The sequence below is a fragment of the Raphanus sativus genome, chromosome 1 (genome assembly GCF_000801105.2).
Source record: "Raphanus sativus cultivar WK10039 chromosome 1, ASM80110v3, whole genome shotgun sequence".
In the NCBI taxonomy this organism is placed as follows: Eukaryota; Viridiplantae; Streptophyta; class Magnoliopsida; order Brassicales; family Brassicaceae; genus Raphanus; species Raphanus sativus.
In genome coordinates, this window is record NC_079511.1 from 856,409 (window position 1) to 875,061 (window position 18,653).

At 38.1% G+C, this 18,653-nt stretch overlaps 6 protein-coding genes across 15 annotated transcripts; 3 read left to right on the forward strand and 3 right to left on the reverse strand.

Moving 5' to 3' along the window:
* Positions 1–134: 134 nt before the first annotated feature.
* On the reverse strand, positions 135–1,177 carry LOC108807129 (uncharacterized). 2 transcript variants are annotated; one of them, XM_018579385.2, is made up of 3 exons: positions 966–1,177; positions 749–873; positions 135–391 (listed from the first exon to the last, which is right to left on the reverse strand). In XM_018579385.2, exons 2-3 carry the CDS (start codon positions 860–862, stop codon positions 320–322), a joined length of 186 nt encoding a protein of 61 aa, XP_018434887.2. In that variant the 5' UTR covers positions 863–873; positions 966–1,177; the 3' UTR covers positions 135–319. The 2 variants fall into 2 exon arrangements, with proteins under 2 accessions (XP_018434887.2, XP_056858885.1); XM_057002905.1 differs by lacking the exon at positions 966–1,177 and having other exon boundaries at positions 749–934.
* LOC108807082 (serine/threonine-protein kinase BSK4) lies at positions 976–4,951 on the reverse strand. Of its 7 annotated transcripts, XR_008942609.1 has the most exons (12): positions 4,813–4,949; positions 3,511–3,733; positions 3,261–3,376; positions 2,952–3,172; positions 2,746–2,881; positions 2,532–2,665; positions 2,341–2,446; positions 2,161–2,246; positions 1,739–2,068; positions 1,523–1,633; positions 1,096–1,431; positions 976–1,005 (listed from the first exon to the last, which is right to left on the reverse strand). XR_008942609.1 is itself a non-coding variant. In XM_057002888.1 (11 exons), exons 3-11 carry the CDS (start codon positions 3,340–3,342, stop codon positions 1,183–1,185), a joined length of 1,455 nt encoding a protein of 484 aa, XP_056858868.1. In that variant the 5' UTR covers positions 3,343–3,376; positions 3,511–3,681; positions 4,813–4,951; the 3' UTR covers positions 1,011–1,182. The 7 variants fall into 7 exon arrangements, 6 of the variants coding, with proteins under 6 accessions (XP_056858868.1, XP_056858873.1, XP_056858861.1 ...); XM_057002888.1 differs by lacking the exon at positions 976–1,005 and having other exon boundaries at positions 1,011–1,431; positions 3,511–3,681; positions 4,813–4,951; XM_057002893.1 differs by lacking the exon at positions 976–1,005 and having other exon boundaries at positions 1,011–1,431; positions 3,265–3,376.
* Positions 4,358–5,341, forward strand: LOC108807122 (actin-depolymerizing factor 10). The gene is made up of 3 exons (XM_018579376.2): positions 4,358–4,589; positions 4,657–4,922; positions 5,006–5,341. The coding sequence occupies exons 1-3, from the start codon at positions 4,587–4,589 to the stop codon at positions 5,157–5,159; spliced, it is 423 nt and encodes a 140-aa protein (XP_018434878.1). The 5' UTR covers positions 4,358–4,586; the 3' UTR covers positions 5,160–5,341.
* Positions 4,943–7,606, reverse strand: LOC108807102 (tRNA-specific adenosine deaminase TAD1). The gene is made up of 11 exons (XM_018579356.2): positions 7,361–7,606; positions 7,154–7,274; positions 6,874–7,055; positions 6,671–6,793; positions 6,480–6,584; positions 6,164–6,333; positions 6,000–6,076; positions 5,793–5,912; positions 5,610–5,697; positions 5,345–5,459; positions 4,943–5,010 (listed from the first exon to the last, which is right to left on the reverse strand). The coding sequence occupies exons 1-10, from the start codon at positions 7,506–7,508 to the stop codon at positions 5,352–5,354; spliced, it is 1,242 nt and encodes a 413-aa protein (XP_018434858.2). The 5' UTR covers positions 7,509–7,606; the 3' UTR covers positions 4,943–5,010; positions 5,345–5,351.
* A 1,803-nt stretch (positions 7,607–9,409) lies between these two features.
* LOC108858302 (LIM domain-containing protein PLIM2b) lies at positions 9,410–11,152 on the forward strand. 3 transcript variants are annotated; one of them, XM_057002947.1, is made up of 6 exons: positions 9,410–9,722; positions 9,837–10,017; positions 10,204–10,303; positions 10,396–10,418; positions 10,550–10,639; positions 10,747–11,152. In XM_057002947.1, the coding sequence occupies exons 2-6, from the start codon at positions 9,883–9,885 to the stop codon at positions 11,014–11,016; spliced, it is 618 nt and encodes a 205-aa protein (XP_056858927.1). In that variant the 5' UTR covers positions 9,410–9,722; positions 9,837–9,882; the 3' UTR covers positions 11,017–11,152. The 3 variants fall into 3 exon arrangements, with proteins under 3 accessions (XP_056858927.1, XP_018487758.1, XP_056858921.1); XM_018632256.2 differs by having other exon boundaries at positions 9,411–9,722; positions 9,825–10,017; XM_057002941.1 differs by having other exon boundaries at positions 9,716–10,017.
* A 1,052-nt stretch (positions 11,153–12,204) lies between these two features.
* LOC108858239 (K(+) efflux antiporter 1, chloroplastic) lies at positions 12,205–18,139 on the forward strand. The gene is given in 22 exon segments (XM_018632195.2): positions 12,205–12,380; positions 12,463–13,921; positions 14,002–14,173; positions 14,261–14,351; positions 14,503–14,639; positions 14,731–14,790; positions 14,880–14,909; positions 14,911–15,000; positions 15,079–15,147; positions 15,220–15,285; positions 15,481–15,570; positions 15,672–15,776; positions 15,872–16,000; positions 16,171–16,380; positions 16,469–16,618; positions 16,774–16,827; positions 16,953–17,011; positions 17,113–17,179; positions 17,259–17,435; positions 17,544–17,600; positions 17,680–17,754; positions 17,863–18,139. Coding segments are annotated over 21 exon segments (3,438 nt in total). The 5' UTR covers positions 12,205–12,380; positions 12,463–12,500; the 3' UTR covers positions 17,992–18,139.
* The last annotated feature ends 514 nt before the right edge of the window (positions 18,140–18,653 follow it).

Sequence of the window (18,653 nt, forward strand, 5' to 3'; positions counted from 1 at the left end):
AGGTTTTATATGGTGGTGGTGGTGGTAATCTTACAAAGAGAAAAATTGAACATAAATAATGATATAAAACCCAAGCTTTCAAGTCAGATTCTGTTCAGTTTGTTCTTATGTGTGTCCACGAATCGGGGCAAAAGGGAACTAATCCACATATGACATGTTATTATGAACATTATATCTTATAGTCGTTAAAGAGTAAGAGTGGAGAGAGCAAGAGTAAATTCTGAAAACGAGACAAAGAAAAGAACAAAAGACTGATGAAAGTTGGTGTTTTTGATGTTCAGCAAACATCTTTGTTGCTTCAGATAGTCTGTCGCGCTTGCTACTTGTGCTTTGATGAAGGAAAGAAGAAGTCTTTGACAGAATCTTGAGCTGATACTATTCTCTGTTTGATCTGCAAATGTTTGTCATATGGGGTGTAAGACTCACTCCATTCCAATCATATGCATAACTGTCAACAAGACTCGGTAGTAGATGGATATAGCAAAATAATGACACCAACAGATGCACAACACTAGTCAAAGACTCTTGAGAATTCTGGGGTGGGTCTTCTTTTGTGTTAATATCCAATTTTGACTTTTCCCAGAGAGAGTGAGATCTAAACCCAATTTCAACCGTACTAAGCAGCAAAACTATCAAGAGATCTCATAAACCTAGTGATTGCAACCCTAATCGAGAGGATAGTCAACCGAATTTGTTCATCTAACAATATACGATGAGGATAGAATCAAAGAGAAGACAGAAAACTAACAGGATCAAGAGCGTTAGGCTCGGGGCCGTAATCAGCGGTGAGGAGTAAGTAAGACGCAACAGCAGTGGCCACCATAGTCGTTCTTCTCACCACCTTGTCCACTTGGGGATTCATCTCGATTCCAACTAGAAGAAGAAGAAGAGAAAATGTGATGAATGTCTCCAGAAGACGCAAACAAAAAAAAAGATAACTCATTTTTATTCTCTTGATTACTTACCAGGCCGTAATAGGTTAACATGGACCCCAACTAGGCCCAACTATATCAGCAGATCATCACTTGTTAATTAATGTTGTTTGTTTAATCCAAACCTCTCTTATCTACCAACTGAAACGCCTTCTACTCTTACCATGTAGAGGGGTTTATGGTTTATTTAGTACAAATGTTCTAACATTCTCTTATGCGTTCAGTTCTGCCTGGAAGAATAGTATTCAGGTCAGTGTGTGGACGGTGAAATCTTCCTGGCTTCAAGTTCCGATCCTTCCAGAAGTGCCATCTTGGATTCCTTCTCCATTCCCAGGGCATCAAGCGCAGCAGACTGGAGATACAATGCAACGTACCACACTGGAGATATGCCTTGTGCTTTCATTGCATCTTCTAAAGCTTCTTTCCCCTTGCCGCTCATCACGTAACTTAGACTCCGTCTCACAAAGACTGTTGCAGAGATCATTCCCAAGTCAAGAAACTGAGCACATTTATAGACATGGGAGGGACACCGTCAACTAAAGATGAAGTTCCTGTTATGGATACAAAATGCCAACGAAAGAAAGACAGACCTGAGTGTAAAACTCAATGGCTTCTTTTAAGTCTTTCTGTCTAAATGCAATATCGCCTTTCTTCTTCGACTCCACAGCTTCTTGCATCTCGTCCGTCCACAGAAACGATACCTGCATTTCAACATGTCATGTCAAACAATAAAATAAGCCTTCATCGTATAAGGGTGGGTTCTTCTAAAGTGATTTAACAGTTTGATACAACAGTGTCAGACTTACCGATTCATCATCTTTGTAACCAATTTTATCCAACATCTCGAGCATAGCGTTCAGGTCCTTTCTCAAACAAGCCTCCCCAAAAGGAGATAAAGGTGACACAAAAGTACCACGACCCATTAGGACATGAGACGGAACCTCTGCATCTTTATCTTTCTGGAGAGTTGTCAGTGCAGCTATCAAATATTTTAGGTTTGGTCGCTCTCGAGCTTCATACTGAAGACAGCGAGATGCCAGGCGTACTAACTCAGCGCCATCGCTGTCCGAAAATTGTCCCTTCAAACAAGAATCGGCTAGCGTCTGAAGTTTTCTGTCTCGAATCAAATCAAGGGCCTACCCACACAAACAAGGACAGAGGACTGAGATACAAAAACAAAATAGTAAAGAGACTTCAAAAAAAATTGAGAGTACTAGTACACACTTACATGGCTAGGAGGAATATGCTTTCCAGTGAAAATATCAAGCAAAAGGATACCAAAGCTGTAAATCACACTCTCTGCAGTGGTTCTCCCTATAACAACAACAAACACTTAAAATTCTCAATACAATTATATCAATAACTGAAAAAACATGACCCTACGAAGAGGAGGGAAATTCAATTTCACCAGTTCGTATATACTCGGGAGGGGCAAAAGCAAGATTTGTGCTGTAACTGTTCCCATCCATGCTATTCTTCATCAAGCCGAATGTTGAAAGTCTTGGATTGCATTCCTTAAATGGCCACAGCAGAGCCAGTGAAAAAAAAAACAGAAATGGTTTCCTCTGGGAAAAGAGCTTCTTAGTGTAATGGAATTACCTCGTCAAATAAAACTCTGTAAGCATTGAGGTCATGATACAGAGTGCGTCCTCTGTTACAACAATAATCAAGAGCTTCTGTAAGGTGTAAAACAACCCGTAGTCGCATCTCCCATCCCATCGGTTGTGTTTCCCCTGTTTCAGAAAAATGTGCTAAGCAAGTGGTCGAGCATCAATCCAATATATACTTTGATCAAAGGCTGGCCTGTTTTTACAGTGGAAAAGGTGTTTGGCTAGTGTTCCATTAGGCATAAACTCAGACACGAGTAATCTCTCGCCGTCTTCACAGCAGCAACCGAGTAAAGTGGCCATTCTATTGCTGCGTAGATGACCAATCGATCTTGCTTCTTCCTGGAAACAGACACATACAGAGTTGGAAGAGACAAACGATTAACATGAAAGATGGAGGAGGAAAACATACAAGGAATTGGCGTGGATCAGGCCAGGCAAATCGAGAAAAGCGCTTGATAGCAATCTTCTGATGATTCTCCAACTTCCCTTTGTAGACAACATTTGGAGGCATTTCTCCATCTCCAGACACGACATTCTCCAAAGCGAAACCAGAGGTGGCGATCTTAAGCTGTTCTAGTGTGTATTCACGGAAAGACAGCAAATCTGTTTCCTCACAGTTCTCTTCGTTTTCTGTAATTTTTTAGCATACAAAAGAAAAAGAAATAAGAGAAAAGAGAGGCATGTGGTTTCTAACAAAAGAAACAAACAGAGACTTCACCAACATGGGGAGCTTCAGGAAGAGTAGTCTTGTGTGATGACTCCCAACAACATGTACCAATCTTAGAACCTCGACCTCCCATTAAGGAATGGTCTCTTCATCAACAAGGCCAATTCCTGGAAACCAAGAGAAATGTCACAAGCATTATTAATTACAAAGAGATATCAAACGAAAGATAAAGAGTCTTTTTGTATTCGAGAACCATTTCAATTTGGGGACAGGACTTGGAGATAGAAACAGGTAGAAGTACCTTGTCAACTCGCAGGCATTCTGGTGAGTCAGCTCGTTTTCTGACAATGAGACCGGTGAACGAGACCAGTACGCCCAGAAAAAAATTCCTTACAAAACAGAACCCCCCCCCCCCCACAGTCGAATTCCAGGCCGTTTCGATACCCCCTACTAGGTCGCAAGTATGTATTTTCTGAGCACGAGCGTACACCTATGTGTGTAAGAACAATTTGCTTCTTCTTCTTCTTTTTCCAGTCAACAATGTAATGACAAGTCTATGAATATTATGGTTGGGAAAAGGCAACCAAAAATCCAGCGGCCACACAGAAATCAATTCATTTGACTGATTCATTTTCCCCAAAGGGGTTAGTCAAAAAAGAAAAAAAAGAGAGATGTTTGATGTTTCCGTTGTATCCCCGCCGTAATCTATGTTTCAGTTATAGGCCTCTTTATGTGCACATGGGCTTTTGCTGGTCTCAACTTAAAAGGCTTTTCTTTCCAATAAAAACATATGAACAAACGTTTTGGAGGATACAACAACAATCCTATGCTTTCTTTCTTTCTTTCTTTGATCGATTCAATATCTGTATGGATCTAGGAGTTCATAATTTGGATCCAACATATTTGTTAAGATCTCAGTATAATAAAATGTTACTAAAGATGACCAACTTAAATTTTTTTGTTGCAAATTCTTTTTCTTTTTCCCACTAAACTTTAACTAGATCGGCACCCAAAAGGAATTTAAAGTATACGACCAATTTTGAGGAAAGAAAAAGTCCAAATTAATTTTGCTCAAAAAGTCCAAATTAACAAAAACATGGACATCACATCATCAACTTCTCAATGATGACCGGATCAAACTTCACCACATGTGCTCTGCCTCTACATGTGTATGGTTGCATAAAATATGTAAGCCCTCCCTCTAATATTAGACTAATATAACGTGACAGCATCAAAGTCTTCTTTAGTTTTAAAAGACGTGACCAGCCTAATGCCCCCCAACCCGACCTACTTCTTTCTTCTTCCCACCCTCCTCTAAATCCCCCCCAATACCATCTCTACAGTCTCACCATCCAAAGCTGATTTCTAGCAGAGAACATGGTAAGTTCCTACAAATTCATTTGGTATTGTGATCATATCAGTTGACTATGCATGTGTGTCTGTGCAGGCTAATTCAGCGTCTGGGATGCACGTAAGCGATGAGTGCAAGCTCAAGTTTTTGGAGTTGAAAGCAAAAAGAACTTATAGGTTTATTGTGTTCAAAATTGATGAGAAGGCTCAGCAAGTTACGATAGATAAGGTTGGGAATCCAGAAGAAACTTACGACAGTTTCACCGAATGCATGCCTGAGAATGAGTGCCGCTATGCTGTCTATGACTTCGATTTCACCACTCCTGAGAATTGCCAGAAGAGCAAGATCTTTTTCATCGCTTGGTACAACCTTCTTCTTTCCCCTTTTCTTATCATTATTAAATGGACTTCTTCTTACATCATACTGAGACGCCGGCATGCTTCAGGTCACCTGATACATCAAGAGTGCGGAGTAAGATGTTGTACGCAAGCTCGAAGGATAGATTCAAGAGGGAGCTAGATGGTATTCAGGTTGAATTGCAAGCAACAGACCCTAGCGAGATGAGCCTCGACATCATCAAAGGCCGAGTCAATCTCTGAATGCTACTTACCACATCTTAATTCGTTTCAGTCAAATTTTTATTTTCTGCTTTCGTTTTCCGTTTTACTTCTTACTTCTTATTTTATGTGATTCACCACTTTTTATTTTTTGGAATGTAATATTCATGATAATAGTGAACTAAACAAAGCTATCAAAATTCAAAAAGGAGGACATACATACATACCTGAGGACTAATTTATCAGAAAATCCTCGTAATTCAAGGGTTTTGTAAGCCAATTCTTGAATGGATACTTTCCTTTAAATTTCTTTGACATCAAAGAATATTCAGTTGCTTTGTCCTGCACATTTTTTTCAGAAAATTATCTCAAAGAACAATATGACAAACTTGCGGGCATGCATATTAAATACACGCTATGAGATACATATATGTTAGTAGTGGCAGTGGAAGCATGTTCACCCAGAATGTAGAAGCAGAGAAGAGTACGCACCTTCAGTTCTCGGTAAGATCCTTTTGACTTAGAAGATTCACTTTCGTGTCCATAAAATTCTTTCAAGAACATCTCGAGAAACCGCTGTCTATGAAAATTTATGAACATGGTATCATCACACATGCTAATCATGACTAGAAATAACAAAGGTTGTGCCTAGATAACAAAGGTTGTCCCCCTTACTTGCATATAGATGATTGAGTAGACGGATACAGAGCTCCTTTAGCTGAGGTACCTTGCTTTCTACCGGTTGTTCCAAGAACAACTTCGTGTAAGCCAGAACGGTTCCAACACAAGGAATAACTAAGAGACAAGAAATAAATCCATCACCTTGTAAAGAAACAAAGGAAAGACACATGTTATGAAGAGCTACGGACATTGAAAACTAACCCGCATGTTAAGGTAGCTTGAGCAGTTTCTGAATGTTGAAATTCTGATGGTGGCAGTGGAGCTACGAAAAACAGTGGCTGTAAAGGAATTAGAACAATGTTTGCATTTTGCAAGTAGCTAGTGCAATATTACATGATACGATGGTAACAAAGCAGTAAATGAACCTTGTTCACACGGAAGGAAGGCAGTAGATCATGGGAAAATGGAAGTATCCTCTCATACAAAGATCTTCGCAGGTGATCAGTGAGAGAAAAGTTGTGAGGAGAATGCAGAGATTGTCCAACGGTGATGGTAGAAATATATATAGGGTGAAGGAACTGGGAAAGCAAAGCCCCTGATGTAAGAAGACACAAAGAGAGTTCAAAATCCTCGTCTGTCAAACTTCAGATACAGACCCTTGGCGATAACAAAACCCATGGCATGATGTAGCTAAGAGTTTAGAAGGGATTGCAAAAACATGTAACAGGCTAGAGAAGAAACCTTGAACGCCAAGAAGATTCCATCGAGCGATCTTATCGGAACAGCTAACAGAGAGAGTGGTTTCACCGCGACCAGGCTTTCTTTGTACAATGTCTGTTGCATTACCTGAAATGGAGAACATTATCCTAAGTCGTTAACAAGTGATACAAACATTCTTGGAAGTAGGAGGCAGAAGAGTGGTCAATACCTACCTATATCTGGAAAATCAGAAGTCTGCAAGGAGCAGGCATTAACTGACAATGGCTTATCATCTACTTGTGATGATGGGATCTTTTTGAGTGCATACAGAGGTGAAGAAGTAGAAGCATAACCACCTGCATTATATATGACAAAACATGCTGCGTCAGTTGAGGATAATCTTCAAAGAAAAATTGAAGATAAAGAGGGATATTACATGGCAACTGAGAAATGTAGAGATGCAAGTGAGACCCAGATTTGAGCTTATATTTGACATCTCCAGGAGAGCTTGGGTCTAACTCGAGTGTTTGGGTATCGTCATCATGTCTCTGACGCTTGGCTTCGTTGCAACTTGTTCTCTTAGTAACTTGCATCCGTTGAATCTCGGAATAGAAGAACCTGCGCCGCGATTGGAGGAGACAAAAACCACCACCCGATTTTTACAATAAAATTCAAACTATATAATCAAAGCAGCAAACTATAACCAGTAAAGGAACCTGAGGAGAGATCTTCTGGCGACGACTTCGGCATGAGAATCGTTGAGAATGTCACCACGGGGACTCAGCAGCGACCGACTAACGCACTTGGTTCCCGTCCCTAATGCTATCACGTCCACTTCTGCACCCACCATAACACCCCTCATTTATTCGAATGTTAGTTAAAAAAGGAGGAAACTCAAGAGAGAGAGATTGAGAGAGAGAGACCTTGGGAAGGAGAAGAGAGGAGGAAAGCGGATAGGACGGTTACTTCACGGCCTTGAGGTTTTCCCTTCTTCGGAAGAGAGTTATAAGCCGTTACAACCTTCTCTGACACTACCTCTCCCCATTCTCCCCACCTTAATCCTTCCTCCATTCTTCTCCTCTCCACCCTTTTCGATTTGATTTTCCTCCTCCTCCTTGACTGTCCGTCCCCTTTTTTGTTTTTTGGTGAACTCACTGTCCGTCCCTTTTTTTTTGACTCACTAGAGTACAAAATTTAAGGAAGCAAGGGACTTGCGTATCACTAGTTTAAAAGTTCAGTTACAGAAAAAAAATAGTTTAAAAGTTTAGGGACCCTTTATTAAATATTACTGTTTTCTTTTTCTTTTCTTTTTCTGAAGAAGAAATATTACTTATAAGTTTTGGACAGCGAAACTTCAAATATAGAGTGTTACTATTTAAAACTTCAACTTTGAAGTTTCATATTTTTATTTGCATTTTATTTTTTATAATTATATATTACATTTATGATTCTTAAATATTTTTTCAATTAAATCTTTTTAATCTTTAAAAAAATTATAACTCATAAATATTTTAAATTTTACACATAAAATTAAATAAAAAATTAATATAAAGACTTATAATTTTTAAAACTAGATTTACAAAACAACAATATTACAAAAAATACTTAACAAATGCACTTATTAATCATATATAAAATATTACAGAAAATAGTTTTTAGGATAATGTGATATTTTACTTGTAATCTGATATTTAATTTTGTATTATACGTAAAATTTATATAGTGTAAGATTTTATGAATTAATATTTCTATAATATTTTTACATAAGTGATATTTATTTTTAAAGTTTATGAATTTAAATTAAGTATGATAAACATATGGACTTTATTATAAAATATAAATACTTATGAAGTTAAGTTTGAAGTTTTGATTTTGGATAATACTACCTTTAAATTTCAAATATGAAGTTTTGGAAACTTTAAAATATGGTATCTTTTTTGGAGATACTCTTATAATATTTTAAAATTTTAATTATAGAGAAAAAAATATTACAAAAACTTAATAAAAATTCTTAAATAATATACATGAAGACATAATTGTTAGACAAATTTAAATATTAGAAAACACTAATAATCTGATAAAATTGTTCCGGAACCTCAAAATTTTTAAAAAAATTTGTGTAGCAGAAGATAGAACATTTCGGAAATAATTTTATGAAATAATATCGTATTTTCGTGTATTTTAATATTTAATCATGTATTTATATTTATAATTTTATATATTTAATGTAAGATTTTATTAATTAATGTTACTCTAATATTTTAAAATTTTATATATGTACAAGATTTATAAAAGATGTGAGATGCTCTTATAATGTTTATCCTGGCATTCATTGTGTACTGATTTGAAACTAGTTCTCAGTTAAAAGATGGCTTATATATATGTGTATATATATATATATATATATATATATATGAGATCGTGGATGGTCTTTTGATTTTACTTAGCTGCTTCTAATAACACGTTGTACAGGACACAAGATGGAGATTGTTCTTGAAAAGCTTTTGATATGCCGTTTTCCTGAACATCATTATCCAGTTGCTGGATAAAATATCTAAACTCATATCGTATATGTATAGGAATGTGATGTCAGTATTGTTATCGACCTCTTCCTTTTGGGAGATGAATGAAAATGTAGTGATATATGATGTTAAAGGCATTCATCATGCTTTGAACCTTGTGGTACGGAAAATGTATTAGACTGTGGAATCAACTGTTCCAGAAAGAATTGATCGACGTGGAAAGACAATCTCAGATCTCATCCTGTGTCAACAGTTGTGTGTGGTAATCATGTTTATGCAAGTGAGACTTGTACTACACATTTCTTTAGATATTGCTATTGACTAATCTACTTAGTGGTGCTTCACTTTCTGTTATATATAAGTACTTGCATTTTTTAAAAAAGTACTTACATTTACAACTGGATATCTTATGCATACAAAAAAGCGTGTACTAAAAGCATATATTATTCACAAAAACTATAATAGGTTTGTATAATGTCAGGTTGTTATATTACTTTGTAGGTTTATTTAAAAATCCGACATGGGTTGCACCACCTCATCGGAGACAGTTGGCTTAAAGTAACATCCTCAATGGGTTGAAATTGTCAGAACCACAATCCCTTCTTTTGCTCGACTCCATTCACTTTGCCACCCAATTCCATCTCATTGATTTTGCATAAACAGAGACAGAGAGACAGAAAGTTTGTTCCGTTATAACCTCACAATTGCAACAGCGTTTCTATAAAAGAAGACATAAATTTCGCTGGTTCCTCCTTTGTCTGAGGTAACTATAGGCAAAACAAAAAACCATTGTCAATTTCTTTTGTTTTATGGGTTTCCGTCTTTAATTGCTTCCTCAGACGATCTCTTGATCTGATTCATTTAGGATCTTGGACAGGAGGAAACAAACAAAAAACCCCCAAAAAGAGAGAAAACAAGAAAAAATGTCTTTCACAGGAACAACTGATAAATGCAATGCTTGCGATAAGACAGTCTATGTAATGGACATGTTGTCCATTGAAGGAATGCCTTACCACAAGTCTTGCTTCAGATGCACCCATTGCAACGGCACCCTCGTGGTATATAAATATGATTCACTTAGAAGATTCTCTGGTGCAATTTTTATTTTTGCTTAGGTTTTGTGTGTTAGATCTTATATATATATGACTATGCCATTGCCATACTGCCATGGTCTATTAATAATTCCACATGTAGAAACAGTACTCATTGTATGAGAAACTGTTGATGATCAATGCATTTGGCAGATGAGCAACTATTCCTCCATGGACGGAGTCTTGTACTGCAAGACTCATTTTGAGCAACTCTTCAAGGAATCTGGCAATTTCAGTAAAAATTTCCAGCCAGGTTCATAAATCCATATTTTATATACATTCTCTCATTTTTCTGCATTTATAGGATGATGATTGATTAAATACTTGTTCATTTTCTTTTCTCAGGAAAAACTGAGAAGCCGGAGCATGTACGTTAATTTATTAATTCTCTTTTTCCAGATCTCGTTTCTCTATATACTTAGCGTAACAGTTATTCATTTCATCTCTCTTATAACTGACCAAATGGGGGTATGTGTATTGATATCAAACATTAATACAGACAAAGACTCCAAGCAAGATATCTTCCATCTTCTGTGGGACACAAGACAAGTGTGCTGCTTGTGAGAAAACTGTTTACCCTCTTGAAAAGGTTTGTGTGTGGGTTTGGCAATATGGATTGATGAATAAATAATATACAGTTTAATCAGCCTAATATATGTTGGGTTAATTAACGTGACTCTATATATATAAAAAAAGGTGCAAATGGAAGGAGAATGCTTCCACAAGACATGTTTCAGGTGCGCTCACGGTGGCTGCACGCTGACTCACTCCTCATACGCCTCCCTAGACGGCGTCCTCTATTGCCGGCATCACTTTAACCAACTGTTCCTCGAGAAAGGCAACTATGCTCACGTCCTCCAGGCCGCCAACCACCGTCGCACCGCCTCAGGTAACTCTCTTCCTGCGGAGCCAACCGAAGAGGTCGCCGTCGAAGCTAAGGAAGAGAACGGAGTTTCAGAGTCTTGAAAAAATATATATCGTCCGGGCTGTGAGTTGTGAGTGATTTGAATGAATGTTGCAGCAAAAGATTTTATATCACTTGTAATGAGTTGTTTCCAAATGAAGATTATTATTTTTTTTGTTTTCTGATTTACATTATCTATTATTACTACGCACGAAGAAAGCAGAATTCGATTTTCCACTGTGTGATTATGACATGCTGGTGAATAATGGAGATGCGTAGCCTACACTTGGAAGTGTCATAATTTCATAATCTTGATCTTTAGGATTCATGTCATTTGAATGATTTGCTGATCTGTAATAATAATATCCATAAACAAAGTAGCTATGGCTGTATTTCCATATCTTTTTCTAAAACAAATTTAACATTTTAATTTTTTATCAAAAGAATTGATGTACGCACGTAGTATAATGTTTTCTAGGTCTTGGGCATTTGGATATATGTTCGGGTACAAATCGTTTTTTCGGATATCGAATTTTACGGATTTGAAAACTAATCATTGTTTAGATATTATAAAATTTCGGATCGGTTTCGAATCGGGTCCTCCCGGATTCAGGTGGGTTCAGTTTTAATGTAAAAAAACATGAAAATAACTGAATATCTAATGTATCTGAAAATGTGTTCGGATAATAATATCCAATAACTATACGATCTGATTCGGTTAGAGTACTTTGTATCCGAACTATCTAAATGTACCAAAAAAATCAAAAATACTATTTAGACATGTTTTTTTCAGTAATTCTATCCAAACTATTATATTTTATCTTAAAGATACAAAAATAACTAATATATTTAATTTATAATTTTAATTGTTAAACTAATTATACATATATTTATAAATAGTACTTAATATATATTTATTTTTGGATATTTATTCGGTTTTTGGATCAAATTATATTGGGTAACAGTTCTTTAGATACATCAGTTTAGACCTATTTAGTTATTTATACCGGGTTTGATCAGGTTTGAGACCTTATTTTTCGAATCAGTTTCGGGTCAGTTATTTGGTTCCGGATATTTTGCCACCCCTACTTTCCATGTGAAAAGAATAGCTGCTCGGTTAAGCTAAAAACATTATCCAAATCAAACCACCTGGCTGGTTATCGGACGATATGCATCATACAAAATATTATTAATTCGAGGGGTGCTTTCGTAAATTGAATTTAAAAAGAATAAAAACCTTACCATGTCTGGTTGGCGAGAAACTCAGAAAGAGAGAGAAACTTTGACCGGAGGATTTGAAGAGGCGGGGAAAAAAAAACTTTATTCACGACGGCGGCTCTGAAAGATTTTAAATATCAGAAGAAGAAGAAGAAGAAGAAGTCACTCTTTGAGCTCGCTGAACTCTCCATCTCCACCATTTCGCATGGTTTGCGAGTCTCCTTCTCTCACGATTGTCTTCGTTGATTTCTGATTCTCGTTTTTTATTTTAATTTGGATTTGCTTAACAGTGGGCAAAGCAAGACTAGTTTAAAGTTTAACTCTCGACATGGAATCTGCGTGTAGTATTAAGCGTCCGAGTTTCTGCTTTAGTTCGAAACTGTGTCCCCAAAGAATCAACAACAACAGGAGGCTTCATTTTGGTAATCGATCGAGGAGATATGTATCACCTAGCGCTACATTGACACTGAGTGGAAGATTTTACTTGCACTCTACAAAATCGATACTTGGCTATGGCCGCCGCCAACCTAAGCGTATCCCCTGTCAAGTTAATGATTCCCCGGAAAGTAATGATCAAATTGAAGAAAAAGACGAAAGCGAATCTGAACTCAGGGAGTTACTTCAAAAGGCTATCAAAGATTTGGAAGTTGCTAGGCTCAATAGTACCATGTTCGAGGAAAAGGCTCAGAGGATCTCTGAAACTGCCATCTCCCTCAAGGACCAAGCCGCTAGTGCTTGGCATGATGTTAACATAACCCTCGATCTCATGCGAGTTACTGTTGATGAGGAATCTGTTGCTAAAGAAGCTGTTCAAAAGGCTACTATGGCCTTATCTCTCGCCGAGGCAAGGCTTCGGGTTGTTCTCGAATCACTTGAAGAAGCAGCTGCTGGAAGTAATGGTGTTCCAGAAGCATCTGTAGAGTCTGAGAAAAGAGACAGCGTTGAAGATAGAGAAGAAGAAGCCCTTTTAGCTGCCAAGGATGACATCAAAGAATGCCAAGCGAATTTAGCAAATTGTGAGGCCCAACTGAGTGGTTTGCAGAGCAAAAAAGATGAGCTGCAGAAGGAAGTCGACAAGTTGAATGCCTTCGCTGAGACAATACAGATCAATGCCTTGAAAGCGGAGGAGGATGTCGCTAATATCATGAAATTGGCTGAACAAGCTGTCGCCTTTGAGCTTGAGGCTACTCAACGCGTCAATGATGCTGAGATTGCTTTGCAGAGAGCTGAGAAGTCTCTCTCCATCCCACTGACCCCTGACGAAACTCAGGGCCAACTCTCTGACGAAGAAACAACTCTCGAGGAGGAGGTGGGGTTCTCAAGTAATACTGAAGATGCTAGCCATCAGGTTGAAAGTGAATCACTGATACATGAAGATATCTCAGCGGTGCCTAACACAGCTGATCATGTGCCTGATAAAGTTGGCCAGGAGGCTCAAAAACCGACTCAACCTAGCGATAATGGTAATGGGAAGCCAAGTGTAGAGTCTTCTAAAGTGGTGGAATCAGATTCTGAAAAGTTAAAGATTGCTGTTCAGACGAAAAAACAAGAAACACAGAAAGATCTCCCAAAAGAGGCTTCTTCTCTTATTGCACCCAAATCATCGTTTAATAAATCCTCTCGTTTCTTTTCTGCATCTTTCTTCTCTTCCACTTCAGATGGGACCCCGACAGTGTTTGCGAGTCTGGTTAATTCTGCCAAACAACAATGGCCCAAGCTTGTTCTTGGGTTTGCACTTCTTGGGGCAGGGTCAGCTACTCTTTGTTTTCATCATTTTCGTACTTAAATGATGTTTCTTAAGTTGATTATGACCTTCTTGTTCGTTCCAGATTGACATTATACTCCAATGGAGTTGGCGGGAACAATCAGCTGCTTCAACAACCAGATGTTGTCAGCACTAGTACAGAAGATGTCTCTTCCAACAAGGAGCTGTTGATCCGGCAAGTGCAGAAACTTCCCAGGAGAATTAAGAAAGTGCTTGAGATGATCCCTCACCAGGAGGTATGAATGATTGTTCTTCTTCTTTTCCAAAGTCCCAAGCAAATTTATGGAATGTAGTTTGCAGGCTGAAACTTCTGTAATGATTAGGTCAATGAAGAAGAAGCTTCCCTTTTTGATTTCTTGGCGTTACTGCTGGCAAGTGTCATATTTGTGCCTTTATTTCAGAAACTTCCTGGAGGTAGGCAGGATTGTCTTTTGGTATTTCTCCATTACATCCTTTTCCATCAAATTTCCATGCTCCCGTCAGTCAAAAACAGATTTAGTCTCGTAATCATGTTGCCTAGCGATTAATGTGCTGTCTTTATGGCTTCATCTGCTTCAATGTGCAGGCAGTCCTGTTCTTGGGTATTTGGCAGCTGGAATTCTGATTGGTCCTTATGGTCTTTCGATAATCCGTAATGTGCATGCAACCAAGGCCATTGCAGAGTTTGGAGTTGTTTTCTTGCTTTTCAACATTGGCCTTGAGGTACAATTTGATATATGTGAATGCTACAGTTTTGCTTTCGAACTATGTTCGGTAGAACAGCCCAAATTTTTGTTTTCTTTTGGTTTGACAGCTCTCTGTTGAAAGACTGAGTTCCATGAAGAAGTATGTTTTCGGATTAGGCTCCGCTCAGGTAATTTTGATTATTTGAAGATCCCCTTATCTCATTCCACATAATTTTATCCAATTTCTCTAATCTACATTTCTGTTGTTGTATTCTAGGTTCTAGTGACAGCAGCAGTAATTGGATTGATTGTCCCATTATGTTGCTGGTCAGGCTGGTCCAGCGGCAATAGTTATCGGAAACGGCCTGGCGCTGTCATCCACTGCTGTTGTCCTTCAGGTGATTTTTTGGTTGTATTCAGAATTCCAGATAGAGATATTACTGGAAAGAAACAAAAACAATGTGCTTGGTTTCCAGGTTCTACAAGAACGGGGTGAGAGTACATCTAGACATGGACGGGCTACATTTTCCGTCTTGCTCTTTCAGGTCGGTTCAGAACAGAGTTCTTAAATCCTTCTCTGCTGGAAGTTTCTCATCACCTTGTTATTTTCTCCGCAGGATCTAGCTGTAGTTGTTTTACTGATTCTCATCCCACTTATCTCACCTAATTCATCGAAAGGAGGGGTAAGTTCATCTCTTGGGTTCCCGTATTTTTTTTCTTCAGTACAGTTTGCTTATGTGTTCAACGCCATGCGTTGGCACTGGCAGTCATCCAAGTAAGAGGTTTGCTAGTTTAATTGCTGCTCCTCTTAAAAGAAATGTGTGGCTATCTATTAAGTATCAGTGGTAAAATGCTAAGTTTCCAACTGTTCTTCTCAGATTGGGTTTCAAGCAATTGCTGAAGCTCTTGGACTTGCTGCAGTCAAAGCAGCAGTTGCTATTACTGCTATAATTGCTGGTGGTCGTCTTGTAAGTCTCTGATATCAAAATAACATAACAGTTTTTCATCAACTTTCCATGAAAGTTTGCTGTGTTATGATCTAAGGCATTAACACTCTTGTGACACACAGCTTCTTCGGCCAATTTACAAGCAAATTGCAGAAAATCGAAATGCCGAAATATTCTCTGCCAACACACTTCTTGTTATCCTCGGTACTAGTTTACTGACAGCTAGGGTAATGACCTTCATCTTTTTGGTACTTGGCATTTGCATTTACTCCGCCATGCCATTCTATCTCTTCTGCTCAATTTCTTCGTTTATATAAATCAGGCTGGACTCTCCATGGCATTAGGAGCGTTTTTGGCTGGTCTACTCCTTGCGGAGACAGAATTTTCCTTGCAAGTGGAATCAGATATTGCTCCATATCGCGGTCTCCTGCTGGGGCTCTTCTTCATGACGGTAATTTATGAGTTTATCCATATATTTCTCATTTATGAGAAAGAATCAGGAATTGTTGATGGTGAAAGGAACTATTTTCTTCTGTTTATGTGAGATTGTGATGTTTCTTTCAACTGTAAACATATGTAATCACAGGCGTCGGACTAACAAAAGAGTTCTACTCATTTCAGGTTGGCATGTCTATTGATCCGAAACTTCTTCTTTCGAATTTCCCTGTCGTAGTGGGGAGTTTGGGGGTCCTGATAGTAGGCAAGACTATATTAGTGGTGATCATGGGCAAATTGTTCGGAATTTCAATCATATCTGCAATTAGAGCCGGTCTTCTTCTTGCACCAGGCGGAGAGTTTGCATTTGTTGCTTTTGGAGAAGCTGTCAATCAGGTTTTGTTATCAACATCATGTCTTCTCGTTGTATAATAATAAGCAATGCTTCTCGAAAACATGAAAGCCTGACGTGTGGCTCTTACAGGGTATAATGTCTCCTCAGTTGTCTTCGTTACTGTTTCTTGTTGTGGGAATCTCTATGGCTATCACACCTTGGTTAGCGGCTGGTGGCCAGTTAATTGCATCCCGGTTTGAGTTGCATGATGTTAGAAGTTTATTGCCGGTTGAAAGTGAGGTAGGAATCTTGATGATATATGTATAGAATTTTTAACTCTTGTCAGTTTCTAATGGAACCACTTGAATTAGTTTTTGAAATTCACACATTCTTTGGTTCAGGTAATCATTACAGGGCTGTCTCGTGTCTAATCTCTCTTTGGTTTTATTTTGTAGACCGATGATTTGCAGGATCACATAATTATTTGCGGATTTGGACGAGTTGGCCAGGTTTAGAATGACCTGAACTTGTACAGTTTATGCTCTTTAGAAGAGAACATCTGTGTAGATGGTCTGCGTCACAGGGTATCTAGGAGTTTCTAACTTGTTCGCCATTGAATATTTGTTACTTGTAGATAATTGCTCAGCTTCTCTCAGAAAGACTAATCCCATTCGTCGCCCTTGATGTCAGCAGGTAACATAACTTTGCTTATTTATAACATGTATTTTCGAAGTAACAAATAGAAAATGGTCGCATTCTATGTTTACCTGAAACTTCATATGTTTTATTTACAGTGATAGAGTGACGGTGGGACGCTCCATGGATCTTCCTGTTTATTTTGGAGACGCTGGTAGTAGAGAGGTACGAAAAGAAGAAGAAATTGCGTACAAACTAAACCAGCATTTGAACATTACTTTACTTGTGCAAACAAACAATACAGGTTCTCCACAAAATTGGAGCAGAGAGAGCATGTGCTGCTGTGGTTGCTTTAGACGCACCAGGAGCAAATTACAGATGTGTGTGGGCTTTGAGCAAGTACTACCCCAATGTGAAGACCTTTGTTCGTGCGCACGACGTTGTTCACGGTCTTAATCTTGAAAAAGCTGGTGCTACTGCTGTAATGTTCACAAACACCCTTTCACTTCCCACTAGATAAGACATATGCTTTCTTGGTCGTACACTAAAATATCTTGATCACATAAAAAAAAAAAAAAAAACTATGTAGGTTGTACCGGAAACTCTGGAGCCAAGTCTACAGCTGGCAGCCGCTGTTCTTGCTCAGGTAAAAAAAGAACATAGTTAATTCTATACACAGAGAATGTATGATCTCATTTTTCGGGGTGGGTTAAAAACCTTGTCAGGCCAAATTACCGACATCAGAAATAGCAAACACGATCAACGAGTTCAGAACCCGACACCTGTCTGAACTAACGGAGGTGCGTTTCCAATCTTCGATCAAATTTATACTTTTTTTTTTAGTAATAATAATAATATTTAGTCAGAGTTTGGTTTGAGTGTAAATTGTATTATAACGACGATGGCAGCTATGTGAAACAAGTGGAAGCTCATTGGGGTATGGATTCTCGAGGACGACGAGTAAGACTAAAGCACAAGCGTCTGATGCATCGGACGATAACCAGATAATGGAAGGAGGAGGCACACTTGCTATCTGATGACCTTTCGTTAAGAACAAGTACAGTTTTCACCTTTTCAACCATCTTGGGGTGGTTATTGTTACATTTATAATGTATTCATGCGATCGAAGATCCATCATAAATGATCAATGTTCAGTACATATATCTGATTTGATTTGGGGGTTAAGTTTCTGATCTCAGAAGAAGAAGCACATTTGAACAATTCCAGAAGGAGATATGATAAAACCAAGGAATGTGTTTAATTGTAGTTGAATCAAAAAGCAAAGGCTTACAACTTTGATACCAAAATCAACAAGCAGGCCAAGTGGTTAGTAAATGCACCTGGTTCTTAGCATCTCCTCCAGAACCCAAAGATCAAAATTTATCTTTAAGCAATTTTAAAAGTACAGTAGTAATTTGATATGATATTTTGGATCTAATGAATATGGGAAGAATTATAAATTGGATAATCAAGTGGAATATCCGTAACCGTGAGTATAAGGCATGATGAGTGAGACACGCATAGATAATTAGTCATACTAAATGCAAGGTTAGTGACTGAAACTGTTATTTAATGGCTAAAGCAGTGAGTGAGTGAGTGAGTGATACATAGATTGGCTGCCAACAAAAAGAAAGAAAGTCATGAATATAATAATAAAGAGGGGGTAGATTAAAGAGAAAGTGTGTAGTTAGAGAGGGTG

Coding starts and splice junctions, on each gene's coding strand:
- LOC108807122 (XM_018579376.2), top strand. Junction 4,923..5,005: donor AAGATCTTTTTCATCGCTTG/GTACAACCTTCT, acceptor GGCATGCTTCAG/GTCACCTGATACATCAAGAG.
- LOC108807082 (XM_057002888.1), bottom strand. CDS start 3,342: ATGGGAGGTCGAGGTTCTAAGATTGGTACATGTTGTTGGGAGTCATCA. Junction 2,069..2,160: donor AGCATATTCCTCCTAGCCAT/GTAAGTGTGTAC, acceptor TTGTGTGGGTAG/GCCCTTGATTTGATTCGAGA. Junction 1,634..1,738: donor GTTACAAAGATGATGAATCG/GTAAGTCTGACA, acceptor GTTGAAATGCAG/GTATCGTTTCTGTGGACGGA.
- LOC108807129 (XM_018579385.2), bottom strand. CDS start 862: ATGAATCCCCAAGTGGACAAGGTGGTGAGAAGAACGACTATGGTGGCC. Junction 392..748: donor AGCCTAACGCTCTTGATCCT/GTTAGTTTTCTG, acceptor AAACATTTGCAG/ATCAAACAGAGAATAGTATC.
- LOC108807102 (XM_018579356.2), bottom strand. CDS start 7,508: ATGGAGGAAGGATTAAGGTGGGGAGAATGGGGAGAGGTAGTGTCAGAG. Junction 6,794..6,873: donor CTACATTTCTCAGTTGCCAT/GTAATATCCCTC, acceptor TATATAATGCAG/GTGGTTATGCTTCTACTTCT. Junction 6,585..6,670: donor TTCTGATTTTCCAGATATAG/GTAGGTATTGAC, acceptor TCTCCATTTCAG/GTAATGCAACAGACATTGTA.
- LOC108858302 (XM_057002947.1), top strand. CDS start 9,883: ATGTCTTTCACAGGAACAACTGATAAATGCAATGCTTGCGATAAGACA. Junction 10,304..10,395: donor CAGTAAAAATTTCCAGCCAG/GTTCATAAATCC, acceptor TTCTTTTCTCAG/GAAAAACTGAGAAGCCGGAG. Junction 10,640..10,746: donor CTGTTTACCCTCTTGAAAAG/GTTTGTGTGTGG, acceptor ATATAAAAAAAG/GTGCAAATGGAAGGAGAATG.